The sequence below is a fragment of the Papio anubis genome, chromosome X (assembly GCF_008728515.1).
Source record: "Papio anubis isolate 15944 chromosome X, Panubis1.0, whole genome shotgun sequence".
Lineage (NCBI taxonomy): Eukaryota > Metazoa > Chordata > Mammalia > Primates > Cercopithecidae > Papio > Papio anubis.
The window spans coordinates 95,798,953-95,813,366 of record NC_044996.1 but is presented as its reverse complement, the minus strand read 5'-3'; the positions used below and the strand labels follow the sequence as shown (position 1 = coordinate 95,813,366).

At 44.5% G+C, this 14,414-nt stretch overlaps 1 protein-coding gene across 1 annotated transcript; it reads left to right on the top strand.

The window, feature by feature from the left end:
• Window positions 1–8,765: 8,765 nt before the first annotated feature.
• Window positions 8,766–12,848, top strand: LOC101023982 (ubiquitin specific peptidase 27 X-linked). Its single transcript, XM_031660596.1, has 2 exons — window positions 8,766–9,233; window positions 9,615–12,848. The coding sequence occupies exons 1-2, from the start codon at window positions 8,766–8,768 to the stop codon at window positions 11,949–11,951; spliced, it is 2,805 nt and encodes a 934-aa protein (XP_031516456.1). The 3' UTR covers window positions 11,952–12,848.
• The last annotated feature ends 1,566 nt before the right edge of the window (window positions 12,849–14,414 follow it).

Here is a 14,414-nt window from a genome sequence, read left to right as displayed (position 1 = left end):
TTTTTTATTGTCATGACTGGTTGGGGGGGTGGCAGATGGGGGAATGCTATTAGCATTTAGTGGATAGGTGCAAGAGATGCTGCTAAAAGTTCTTCAGTGCATAGGACAGCCCCCAGATAATTATCTAGCCACTAACGTCAATAGTGCCAGGGTTAAGCAACCTTGGCCTGGATCTATTATTTCATTAGGGATTGCAAAAGGGGATATACCTAATTCTACCATTTCTCCTGCATTTTTGGGACTGTCACATACAGAAGAACGTCTTTAACTATTTGGTTACCCTGAAATGCAATTCATACTGGAAAGGTGACATAAATTCTTGATTTTTCTTTTTATTTTATTTTTGCAATAATGATTTGTTGCCCTAGTATCACTCAGGGGTGACCAACGTCTTTTAATGTCATTATGAACTCATGTATTTTATACATTTGATGCTTCATGAACTGCAGCATCTTTAATTGTCCCAATATCGGCAAGTGAGAACCCCTTCATCATGGTTCCTGTGTTCTTTTGACATAACTCCATTAGTCTTTGATATCTCATTTGCTTTCTAGCAAACCAAGATGTTCCAGATTCATTTTGTATTTTTCCTGTTACAGACCTGGAAACCATCATTTCTCCAAGGAGGATTGGCTCCTTTTGGTAGGAAATGATATTTAGAGACCATTCTGCTATGTCTTTTCAGTGGACAGAACTAGAAAATCTGTACTTTTTAGAAAAAGAAAAATAAGTTGTAAGTTTATGTGGATATTTGTATTCTAAAAGTAAGACTAGAGTTTTTTCTTTTTAAAATTTTTAACTGCATGCTTTTACTTACTTTATGTTAAAAATCTTGATTCCTGACAACATCATAATTACTTATTTGTTTCCACACATTTAACAGTTTAAAATAATAATACCAGGCCGGGCGCGGTGGCTCAAGCCTGTAATCCCAGCACTTTGGGAGGCCGAGACGGGCGGATCACGAGGTCAGGAGATCGAGACCATCCTGGCTAACACGGTGAAACCCCATCTCTACTAAAAAATTACAAAAAACTAGCCGGGCGAGGTGGTAGGCGCCTGTAGTCCCAGCTACTCGGGAGGCTGAGGCAGGAGAATGGCGTGAACCCGGGAGGCAGAGCTTGCAGTGAGCTGAGATCCGGCCACTGCACTCCAGCCTGGGTGACAGAGCGAGATTCCATCTCAAAAAAAAAAAATAATAATAATAATACCAATAATACTACTAGCAAAAGACCACTGAACACAGTTCCTTTTTTCTTTGGGGTATATCCCATGGGAGCTGTATAGTCAGAACATTGTTTCTAAGTTACTTGAAATAAACATTTTCTCTGTGTGGTTATACTATCAATTTGCTACACAGTTAGGGTCATTTGATTCATTTGCTTTTAGAGATTTTTTTTTTTTTCTTTTTAATTGACAGGATTCTAAAGTCAAAGCTGTAAAACAAGGAACTTTGGAAACATCTCATTTTCTTGCCTATTCCCTCCACCCTATTTCCTCCTTCCTCCATAAGTAACCATTTAAGTTAATTTACATTCCATTGTACCATTTATTTCTAAGATGTAAGTAAATGTTTCTGTAAATATTTGTATTTCCCCAACTTTCTTACACAAAAGGTAGCATACTATATACAATGATCTGTACTTGGTTTGTCCACTTAACAATATATTCCAGCTATTAATCCTAATCTCACTATATAGAAATCTGTCTCATTCCATAGTACTTCATTTCATGGCTCCACTACAATTTGTTCAACTATTCCCTTAGTGGCGGACATTTATTTTCCTCCAGTCTTTTGTTATTACACATAGTGCTGCAATGAATGACCTTGTGTATATGTCATTTTGTATCTTTGGGTTAGATTCCTAGAAGTGGGATTACTGAGTCAAATAGTGAATACATATGTAATTGTGCTAGACATTGCTGAATTTCCTTCTATTGAGGTTATATAATTTTATTTTGCATTGCTTTTTGTGGTTTTAAAAGGATTCATATTTTGAAAAAGAATTAAAAGTGTGATTAAGATTTTTATCTGCCAATTTGGGTGCAATATACCCTTCCCCACTCTTCAAACTTGAAAAAGGCATTCAGGACAAGCACAAGAAGTCAGATTCCACACTTCGGTGAGTAAAATTGCAGAATGTGTTCTTCGTGGTGCTTCTGTCTAAGCTCAGGCCCAGGGCCAGCTATATCCCACAGGACTAACCTCCAGCGCTGGACACAGATTTGGGGATTCCAGGGTTTTCCTAAAAGGCAGGGGCAAGATAGATAGGCAGTTTGCCAGGTGTTGTGCCAGCATGCAGGAGGCTGATACAGAGCCCATGTAATGCGGATAGGTAGAGAATCAAAAGTATAAGTCAAATGGGCATCATTCTGAAGGGGTATAGTCAGAGGTACTGAAGACTGAGGAATGCTAAGAAACAGACTAGCTGGGGCACTATGTGGTGAAAACTGGGGAAATAACTGGTCACGGTATGATGCAGTATAATCTACATCATTGCTGTCATCCCTTACAACCTTGACTTTGCTGTCTCTTTGAGACTTTCCTTTCTTTCAGCCAGAGAAGGGCCTGGGCCATTGGAATTACTACCTGGGGCTAGATATGTGCTTGAAGGAAGGCTTGGGCTACTCCATTCCCTGCCCCTTCCATACCACTAGCCTTGCTTCTTCCCTCTGTAGGGCTGCAATCTCCCGGAAGCCTGTGGTAGATCCTGATGATCCCATTCCTCAGTTCCCTGATTGCTGGTATGGCTATAGGAGCACAGGATGCAAGACCTAGTCCTGCTGCAATGGTAGCAGGGGTTGCTGAGCTGACTCCCTTGGTAATCATGAATGGGCCAGCAGCATGGCTATTCCTGAGCGGTTGGGCATGGTCCAAATGGATGAAAGAAGCCTACCTGATCAACTCTTAGACCTAGGGGCCCTGGTGCTAAGTGGATTTGCTCTTTCCTTTATCTTTACCCAGGTGAAGACTTGCAGGCCACTAGTGAGACATCAGTGGCCTGGAAAAAGTAGGCATCAGACATCTCAATGTTGAAATTAGGTATATTCTGAATGGGAAGAGGCACAGAAGCAAAAAGTAAGCGTAAGCAAATTGAAGGTACTTAAGGTTTTTGTGTCTCAGTTTCCGCATCTGTATAGTGAGAATAATATTAGTACCTACCCCATCAGGGTGTTATAAGACACTTACAAAACACTGCCTGGCATATCATAAGCAATTAATAAATATTAATTACTATTATGATTTGATTACAATTATTGTATGTAAACCATAAATTATTTCATGTCATTTCCTTGCTTAAAACATTTCAAATGATTCTCATTGCAACTGAGGCAATATTCAAATTCTATATAATTGTCTACAAAGCTCCAGGTAATCTGGCCCCTGCCTGCACCTCTATCCTCATCCTCTGCTTATGTCACTCTCCTTATTCGTGGTCACTAAGCTCAAGCCCTTCTGGCCTTATATTCGTGTTGAAATCATCAAGCCCCCCCCCCCCCTTTTTTTGGTCTCAGGCCCTTTTCCCTTGCTCTATACTTTTATAATCAGGAAAAAAAAAAAAACTTTTTCACAAATAAGACACTAAAATTCAGGATCCATAAATAAAAGTTTCAGAAACTTGTTTACATAATAATCTTAAACATCATATGGTAAAAAAAAAAAAAAAGTAAAATACAACAGTCAATGATAAATGGGAAAAACATATATGTACACTAGACTCTGACACACAATGGGCTAGTAGTTAAGAGCCCAAACTCTTGGGTGTCTCTCAATCTCCCTGTGCCTCAGTTCCTTCACATGTAAAATGGGGGTGATAACAGCACCTACTTCTTAAAATTGTGGTGAGGGTTAAGTAATTTAATAGAACAGTTTTTGGGATACTTCAAGTACCATACAAGTGCTACTTATGATAATGATTAATAAGAAGCCACAAGAAAAATAGGCAAAGGATGTCATTAGGTAGTTTGCAAAAAAGGTAATACAAAATGATCAATAAACATATGAAAATATGGTTGATTTCATGCAAGATGAAAAACATACATTTGTTCATTTTACAAATATTTAAATATGTATTAAGTCCCAAGGAGGCACTGGGAATAGAATAGTAAACATTTTACTCTCATGGAGTTTATATTAATTTTGTGTGTGTGTGTGTGTGTGTGTGTGTGTGTGTGTGTGTAATATATAATATATCATGTGGTGGTGATTTAACATATCATGTGGTGATTGTGTCTAAGGGAAGAGTTTTCCAAAAAAAAAAGAAGAAGAAGAAGAAACAATAAGGGCATAGGCCTGGAAGCAGAAGCCAGCTTAGCTTACTCAAGGAACAGCAATAAATCGAGTTTGTTTGAGGCAATGTTAAGTTGATAGAAAGTGAGGTCTAAGAGTCTAGAGCCAGATTCAGTAGGGCCTTAAAGGCCAGGAAAAGAACTTGAAACTCCATCAGGAGTGAAAATAGGAAGCCTGCTATCACCTAGGAATATTGTATTCAGCTACATATAACCAGGATCCAAATAACAAAGACTTAAATAGGATGGCATTTTGAACATTACACTGATCTTAAGACACTATTGCCTGTGAGACACTCCAGTATATTATGTGCCACCAAGAAAGAAAAAAAATGCTGCCAAATATAATCATAAACTGTCATTTAAAGATTTCAGGGATGTTGAAACACGCAGAGATGTACCTCTTAGAGCTGACAAAATATGATATTTTTTTCTCATGTAAGAATAGGTCCAGAGGTGATCAGCTTTTTGGTCTTTTCATCATGATTGGTTGCAAAATGGCTATCAGCTATAGCCTTTAAATCCTCATTTCCAGAAAGGAGAAAGAGAAGGGGGAAAATGCCTTTTAGTCTTTTATGGTAATTTAAGGATCATTTTTTAAAGTCTACCCCAAAAAACTCATTGGACGTTTTTACTGGCATTGCATTGGGTATGTAGCTCAATTTGGAGAGAACTTCTATATATTACAGTCTAAATTATATTTCATTAAAAAAATACAGTCGGACCTCCCTATCCGTGGGTTCTGAGTCGTGGGATTCAACCAACCACAGATCGAAAATATTCAGGAAAAAAATAAAAAAAAGGATAGTTGCATCTGTACCAAACAGGTACAAACTTTTTTTCTTGTCACTATTCCCTAAACCAGGAATCTCCAACCCTGGGGCCGCCTGTCAGGAAGGGGGCCGTACAGCAGGAGGTGCGCAGCGGGCAGGCCAGCATTATGGCCTGAGCTCCGCCTCTTTCAGATCAGCAGTGGCATTAGATTCTCATAGGAGCACAAACCCTATTGTGAACTGCGCATGCGAGGGATCTAAGTTGCATGCGCCTTATGAGAATCTAATGCCTGGTGATCTGAGGTGCCACAGTTTCACCCTGAAATCATCTCCCTGCCCCTAGAGCCCCCCATCCTTTCCCCACTGCTGGTAAAAAAAAAAAAAAAAAAAATGTCTTCCACAAAATGGGTCCCTGGTGGTGCCAAAAAGGTTGGGGATCACTGCCCTAAACAGTAGAGTACAGGAACTATTTACATAGCATCTGCATTGTATCAGGTATGATACAAAAAGTAACCTAGAGATGATTCAAAATAACCTAGAGATGATTCAAAGTATATGAGGGGCTGTGTATAGGTTATATGCAAATACTACATAATATTTTATATCAGAGACCTGAATCTCTATGGATTTTGGTATCCACAGGGGTCCTGGAACCAATCTCCCACGGATACCGAGGGACAACTGCATGTATAAAACATACTTGTATTTGATAGACAATTTCTTAAAGGCTAAATGTGAAACTGCTAACAAGTAGTTATCTCAGGGGAATAAAAATGGGTGTGATTGGTCGGGGAGGGAAGAGCTTTAACTTTTCATGTTATGCCTTCTATACCTTGTTATTAAAAAACACAAATATTGTATATATTACTTTTATAATAATAAATATAAACCAGCAACTTTTAAAGTGGAATGTGCATCACCCTGGAATACAGGAGTTTTAAGGGGATCAATTTCTATATCCTCAAATTTCCTGTGTAGTCTTTTAAAATTGACCTGCCAGAGAACACACTTGCAGTGTAGGAATCAAGCTGATTCTCTTTTTCTATCTCCCCGTTCACAATGGTCTTTTTTGCACTTTACAAAAGAAAAAGCATATCTTTTACCTATCCTGAATCTTAACCTGGGTGCACTGCCCTGTGATGTAAAATCCTTGGGGCACAGGAGAGACAATTCCAAACACTGCTGACGATGGTAAACAAACAACTTGCTCTAACAAATGAATGGGGATCAAATTCTTTTGCAACTCAGATGGTTTCCAATTCTTTGCTTCCAGTAGAATTGAAGAAAAAAACCTATGAAGTTATCAGTTGATAAATTATGAGAAATAATTTTGAGGATAAATCAGTGTGTCATTTCCCCCCATATATCTCCAAAGGAATTCAAAGACTTGCATGCATTGCTAAAACAAAATGTCCATTCCTATTCACTTATTCATATAAATGAGGTTTCTGTGTGCTAACATTTAACCAAACAAAAAATAGGAAGACAATTGATGCTGAAGCCTATCTCATTCTAGCAAAAACCAATGTTTATCCATGGATACACCCATTAATATGTTTTTAAAAGCCCTATCTACAAGGAACTTTTGTTTATGTTTAATAATTACCTATCAAAATTTGTAATATGTTCACAATGTTTTGATTCATTTTATTCTAATTGTCATAATAATTCAAGCAAGAGCAAATTTTTAAACAACACTTAGAGCCTTATAATCAGAGGAACATTTAAAAAGCATTGAAATTGAAAAATATATACGCATTTTTGCTGCAGAGAAATACTATAGGATAATAAAAACATTTCAAGTGCAAAAATAGACAATTATTGAGACAAAATTCTGTTGGAAAAACAGAATGGAATTAAGAGCTGAGAAAAGGGAAAACGTACAACTTCCAAGTATCAAAGAAGAGCTCAGTTATAAATTTTTAAAACAGATGATGGTGGCTCTCAAATCACTAAGGTATTTAGGTTTCACTGGATTCATGTGAAATAGTGACATAACAGTTTTATTTTTGAATATTAACATTTGTCACAAATTACATTATTTGTAGCCAATTGACATTTATGATCAAAATGTCAGATATCAACCCAAAAATGTGTGAAGGAGCACACGTTTTTCTTAATATTTTTAGAGAGCATTTTATATAAACCAATAGTTTTATATAAACATACAAAAAATATATGAGGAATTGTCACTCTTTTGCCACCTTGTGGTCAGAGTTGGATTTATCACCCAGGTGCATCTACTGCGAAGGAGAGCTGTCTCTCCTAAGGATAGCCCCTATTGCCTGCATTCTGTCAGAACTTTGTGAGGCAGAGATGGTAACATTTGCCAGGATCTGGGTCCAGATCCACATAAGGACAAAGCATCTAAAGATTCTGGTGACACCCTCCACACGTGATTCAAAACAAAAGCATCATGTAATCAGGAAATGAACGTAAGGAAGTACAACAAAGTTCTGATTTTTCCCACGAGGACTACTTAAAAAAAATCAAATGTCAAACTGTTTGTGGTATTTTTTCTTTTTTGATTTTTTGTTTTTGATGCCTCTTCTCTCCTAGTCACACAGACTTTCCTTAGTGTGCCTTTTGGGGAAGCCATCCCTGATTTCAGTAGCCCTGGGGTAGGTTGGAGTGCTGTGTCCACAGCTCTTAGTACCTCTGGCCCTGGATCAGTGCAGAATAAACATTTGTTGAGTGAATGGTGACACAGCCCTCCATTTTTCAGAACACACTGGCCTGGGCAGAGTCCAGGTGGACCTATGGGCTTCTGCAGGAAGTTGATCACTAAGTCAACAAGTTACCATGGCTAATCTTCAATGGTAGACAGTCCCAGGTACACAGAGATCTTTAGGTCTTTTTGTTGTCTGTCTGGAGGTGGGATGAGAGTATCCTCCATCCCCTCATCCATGACCTCGGTTGTTTTTAGCAGCAGCAGCAGCAGGAACAGCAGCAGCAGCAGCAGAATTCCTTCAGTGAGTGTGCTAGTTGCAGTTCCTCTGGTTGCAGGCCACAAAGGGCAGGCACTTATTGAAAGAATGCTGGGGTGCTTCAAGGAATTGAAGCAAGAGCTGACTCAGGAAGGGCAGGGCCCAGGGTGACCCTCAGTTGTATGGAAACCAGGCATCCTCCTTTCAAGGGCTCCTGATTCCTGAGGACCAACTCCTGCTGCTAATCCTAGGAGGCCTCCCCGTTCCTTCCCTGGAGGAAGGAGCCAGGTGGAGAGCTGATGTCCAGTGCTGAGCAAGGAGAATGTTGCTAGGGTATGTACAGTCAGGCAGCACAGCTGCACAAGCCAGACAGCTACGGTCAGCCACCACCAGCACTCGGGGACTGGACTCTTCCTAGAACACTCTTTCTCCTCCAACCCATGTCCTGATGCCTGCCCTGGGCTGCACTGTCTGGGACCAGCAGCTACAGCCCGACACCCCTGAGCCATGCCCAAGGTCTGAGCCACTTGCTCTGGGCATACTCCTCGTGGGATTTGGGGTGCTGCTGCCCAGTGCCAGCAGCCCCTTGGCACAGGGGCTCCCAGAGGCCCTTCAGCCCCATGTCTGATCCCCTCTCCCTGCTGGTAGCTCCACAGGCTTCTTGCCACTTCCACCTGCTGCCCACTCCGGGACGCTGCCAGGGCTTAAGGGTCTTGGGACTGTGTCCTGTAGTTTAGGCCCCCTCTCAGCTATAGGGGAAGTGCCAGCTCTAGGGATGGCCTTGTCGTGCCTCGTCTCTCCAGCTGGCCTTGGAGAGAAGAGCTGGATTGTGCCCTCGGGCTGTTCAGCGTCTGCTGGGCCAGGAGGCCGGCTGTCACGCCATCAACCCACCCGTGGCCTTGGGAGCCCAGGAGGACACGAGCAGCAGGCCCAGACCCTGCAGAGCGCTGATAAGATGGGCCAGGGACACGCCTCTCCAGGCCCAGCGGCCTTAGTAGCCCGGCCCCTCCGGAGCTGGGGTCCAGGCCTCCCCAGAACTGCAGCTGGAGCTTCATCCTTTTCGGGAAGGGCAGGACCTGGCGTGGGAGGGGAGACTGGGACGGGGCTAGAGGCAGGCTCTGCCGCCGAAATGATGGCCTGTCACGGCTTCTGCCTGCGCTCCCCAGGACCCCCCTCAGAGGGGACATTTCACAGCCTCAAAACCATTTCTGGACTTGGCAACCGCTCGGCCCCCAGCCCCGCAGTGGCTAGGAGAAGCCTGTACGGACGAGGGGAAGGACGAGGAGAGGGGAGGAGACGATGAAGGGGGTCAGAGCAGCGATTGGAGCCGAGAGCTGGAAGCGCCTTAAAGAGACTGCGCGGTCCCCGCCCCCCTTCCCGCCAGCCTCAATGAATTAGAGCTGTGTTTCCCAAACTTGCCTGATCATAAGCAGCCTCTGGGGCCCTAGTTAGAGATACAGGTTCCGGAGTACCTCCCTTCGAGATTCTGATTCAGTAGGCCTGCGGGTGGAGCCGAGGAATCTGTAATTTTAACACGCTCCCACGTGATTCTCGTGAACAAGCAAGTTTGGGAAATACTGAATTAAAGGAAACGGGGCCTGGCTGCAGAAGCAGCCTCCACTAGGGGGCTTCGGCGGGAGGATTCCCGGGGGCGTCGCCTGCTTCCGCCGCCGCCTCCTTCAGTGAAAGTCCCTTTTGGGTCCAGCTGCCACAGCCACCGCGCTCCCTCAGGCCGGGCGGGGGACACCCCAGGTCTGCGTGGCCCCCGCGCCGCCACGCCCAGTGGCCGCTCGAGCCCTGCGAGCAGGGGGAGGAGCTGCCGCCAGTGGAGGCGGAGGAGGTAGAGGAGGCGGAGACGGCGGAGACCGCGGAGAAGGCGGAGAGGAAGGTGGAGGCGGAGGCGAAGGTGGAGGGGAAGGCGGAGGCGGCGGGGAAGGTGGAGGCGGCGGGGAAGGTGGACGCCACCGGGAAGGTGGAGACGGCGGGGAAGGTGGACGCCGCCGGGAAGGTGGAGACGGCGGAGGGTCCGGGCCGCCGGGCTGAGCTCAAGCTGGAGCCCGAACCCGAGCCGGTCCGGGAGGCGGAGCAGGAGCCGAAGCTGGAGCTGGAGGATGAGAACCCAGCGCGGAGCGGCGGTGGCGGCAGCAGCGACGAGGTTCCTCCCCCCACCCTTCCCTCCGATCCACCGCGGCCCCCCGATCCCTCTCCGCGTCGCAGTCGTGCCCCGCGCCGCCGACCCCGGCCCCGGCCCCAGACCCGGCTCCGTACCCCGCCGCAGCCTAGGCCCCGGCCCCCGCCCCGGCCCCGGCCCCGGCGCGGCCCTGGGGGCGGATGCCTGGATGTGGATTTTGCCGTGGGGCCACCAGGCTGTTCCCACGTGAACAGCTTTAAGGTGGGAGAGAACTGGAGGCAGGAACTGCGGGTTATCTACCAGTGCTTCGTGTGGTGTGGAACCCCAGAGACCAGGAAAAGCAAGGCAAAGTCGTGCATCTGCCATGTGTGTGGCACCCATCTGAACAGACTCCACTCTTGCCTTTCCTGTGTCTTCTTTGGCTGCTTCACGGAGAAGCACATTCACGAGCACGCCGAGACGAAACAACACAACTTAGCCGTAGACCTGTATTACGGAGGTATATACTGCTTTATGTGTAAGGACTATGTATATGACAAAGACATTGAGCAAATTGCCAAAGAAGAGCAAGGAGAAGCTTTGAAATTACAAGCCTCCACCTCAACAGAGGTTTCTCACCAGCAGTGTTCAGTTCCAGGCCTTGGCGAGAAATTCCCAACCTGGGAAACAACCAAACCAGAATTAGAACTGCTGGGGCACAACCCGAGGAGAAGAAGAATCACGTCCAGCTTTACGATCGGTTTAAGAGGACTCATCAATCTTGGCAACACGTGCTTTATGAACTGCATCGTCCAGGCCCTCACCCACACGCCAATACTGAGAGATTTCTTTCTCTCTGACAGGCACCGATGTGAGATGCCGAGTCCCGAGTTGTGTCTGGTCTGTGAGATGTCGTCGCTGTTTCGGGAGTTGTATTCTGGAAACCCGTCTCCTCATGTGCCCTATAAGTTACTGCACCTGGTGTGGATACATGCCCGCCATTTAGCAGGGTACAGGCAACAGGATGCCCACGAGTTCCTCATTGCAGCGTTAGATGTCCTGCACAGGCACTGCAAAGGTGATGATGTCGGGAAGGCGGCCAACAATCCCAACCACTGTAACTGCATCATAGACCAAATCTTCACAGGTGGCCTACAGTCTGATGTCACCTGTCAAGCCTGCCATGGCGTCTCCACCACGATAGACCCATGCTGGGACATTAGTTTGGACTTGCCTGGCTCTTGTACCTCCTTCTGGCCCATGAGCCCAGGGAGGGAGAGCAGTGTGAACGGGGAAAGCCACATACCAGGAATCACCACCCTCACGGACTGCTTGCGGAGGTTTACGAGGCCAGAGCACTTAGGAAGCAGTGCCAAAATTAAATGTGGTAGTTGCCAAAGCTACCAGGAATCTACCAAACAGCTCACAATGAATAAATTACCTGTCGTTGCCTGTTTTCATTTCAAACGGTTTGAACATTCAGCCAAACAGAGGCGCAAGATCACTACATACATTTCCTTTCCTCTGGAGCTGGATATGACACCGTTTATGGCCTCAAGTAAAGAGAGCAGAATGAATGGACAATTGCAGCTGCCAACCAATAGTGGAAACAATGAAAATAAGTATTCCTTGTTTGCTGTAGTTAATCACCAAGGAACCTTGGAGAGTGGCCACTATACCAGCTTCATCCGCCACCACAAGGACCAGTGGTTCAAGTGTGATGATGCCGTCATCACTAAGGCCAGTATTAAGGATGTACTGGACAGTGAAGGGTATTTACTGTTCTATCACAAACAGGTGCTGGAACATGAGTCAGAAAAAGTGAAAGAAATGAACACACAAGCCTACTGAAGTGACACACAGACCTACCTGCAATGGAAGATGACGACACCAATACTACAACTGGCATCGAGATCTAAAGGACCTACTTGACCATGGCCCATGGGCCTGACAGAGTAAGAATTGAACAGTACCCAGTGTCCAAAAGGTCCTGATTGGAAGAGAAATAGAAGGGGAGGGAGAAGAGGCTCTAGTCTAAACAGTTGATGAAAGGGAAATTAAATGGTAGAAACACTCTGGGTAAGGAAGGCAGGAGCAGGAAAATGCTGACACTGGTACATATCCTATATTCCTCCAAAAGATTGTGTGGGAAAGTGTGGGGGGGAGGGGGGTGGTGGGGGGGTGTGCCCTTGTAACCGTAAAACATCTTTCTCCATGGGTGTTTCAGCTTCAATTGACCAATCACATAACAGTTATATGTTTGGGGGGAAAAAGAAAAGTTTCTAAAAAATGTAGCCCATTACATATATGGGTATGAAAGCAGAAAAGTGGAGGAGGCAGGGATATCATTGACAAACACCTTTGCCAGTTTCTTTGTATTCGTGATTTTTTGTGCTATTAAATGCAGTATTAAAACAAGAAAAGCCCACCTGGGCTAGTGAAAGGAGAGGAAATAAGGGGGCTTGTATAAGGGGAGCACTCGCTCCAAAAGTAGAGAAGACAAGAAATGCTGTAAGATAAGCAACCAACGCAGACAGGCCTCAGCTAAGAGTATAGTGTGTGTGTTTAAAAAAAAAAAAAAAAAAAAAAAAAAAAAGCTGTGTGATATACTTGAGCAAATCAATGAACCTCTTTGCGATTGTTTTATCATCTGTAAAATGCAGATAATTCCTACCTTAAAGGGTTATTGTTAAAGATTAAATGATATAAAAATGTGTCAAAGTATAAAGTAAAAGGCTTGGAACTTTGTAGGGACTCAGTAAACGTTTGTTGGATCCAAACCTGAAACTTCTTTGGACCAGGCCCCGAATGCATCAGAGGTGGGGGTCAGTCCCGCCTGAGACCCCTGGACAGAAGGGACGCACATCATGTCACATGCAGTCACACACACATTCTCCACAACTCCCTCCCCAATGCTGTCTATTTAGAGTACCAAGGCAATGAACTCCACTTTTGTCCCTTGTGTGCAGGGCATCACAGTGGGTGCCACCTGGGATTGGGGGTGGAAAGAACCATAGCTGTCCCATAAGGTCATTATTCTGTCCTTATGGAGGACAGTCGTGTTGCTTTCATGATTCAGATCCCAGTGATGGGACTCTCATGGCCAGTAGGCTGCCAGGCTTGCACATGAGGGAATTTGGTGGTCATCGTCTTCTAAAAACATTATGGGTTCAGTTGCTATGTTTACTCACAGGCACAGATCAGTAGAAAGACTGTTTTCCAAAGTTCACTGGCCCATCAGCCCAGGGATATTGATAGAATGGCTTGTTGGCCCCTTCCCTGATACTGACAGAGGGCAGAGCAGCCTGCAGAGAGCTGAACTGAAACAGGTGGGATGAACCCAGGGTGGAGTAAGCACTATGAGTCCTTCTCTCATCAGTGTCAGGTAGAAAAGTAATTATTACCTAGAGAATCCTGGAGGGAAATTAAACGTGTATCAGATCCATGGGGCTTGGATCCACTGGCTCTGGTAAAAGGCTGGGCTCCCCATTGCTTCCCAAGTCTACTTCATGGTCCACTCATTTGGAAATACATGTTTATTTACGTGGCTGTGGGTGCATCACAACTAGCTCATAGGCATTTTTAGGACAAGAGTTATGTCTCCTCTTGTACCTTGGGATGCATTCTCATTCCCTTGACTCCTGTCACATGGTAAGTAGGTATTCAAAACATTTACTGAATGAATGAATGGATGGATGAGTTAATGAATCAATACACCTTCCTTTCATAACCAAGATTTCATTAACACCTAGGGCTCATAATTTTCAGGAAAAAATGTAAAAAGTTGTTATTTTTGGTGTCTTGTAGGATGGGAGAGATCAAGAGATGGGTGACTTTGGATGGCACTTGGCAACTTCGTGCAGGGTGTCTGACTACCTTTTGGGAAGGGTCTGGTATCCCTACCTGGAAGGACACAGCCATGTCCTCATTCTTCATCTCTGCCAGGGGAAGAGTCCAGGCAGGCCTGTGCCACCAGATCCTGACTGCTTGCACAGAAAGTGACCTTTAAAATTTTTAAACATTTTTATTTGGGAATCATTTCAAACTTACAGAAAAGTTATAAAAAATAGTATAAAGAGCATCGGTATGCTCTTTACCAGATTTACCCATTGTGAAATTTTACCTCATTTGTATTATCATTTGCACATGTGCACTCTTATAAATGGGGGTGTGTATATTTTTGAACCATATGAAGATAATTACATATATCATGGCCCTTCACACCTAAATACGTCAGTGTACATTTCCTAAGAATAGGCATATTCCCCACATCACTACAGTAGAACTGCAGAAAATTTAACATTGATACGATAC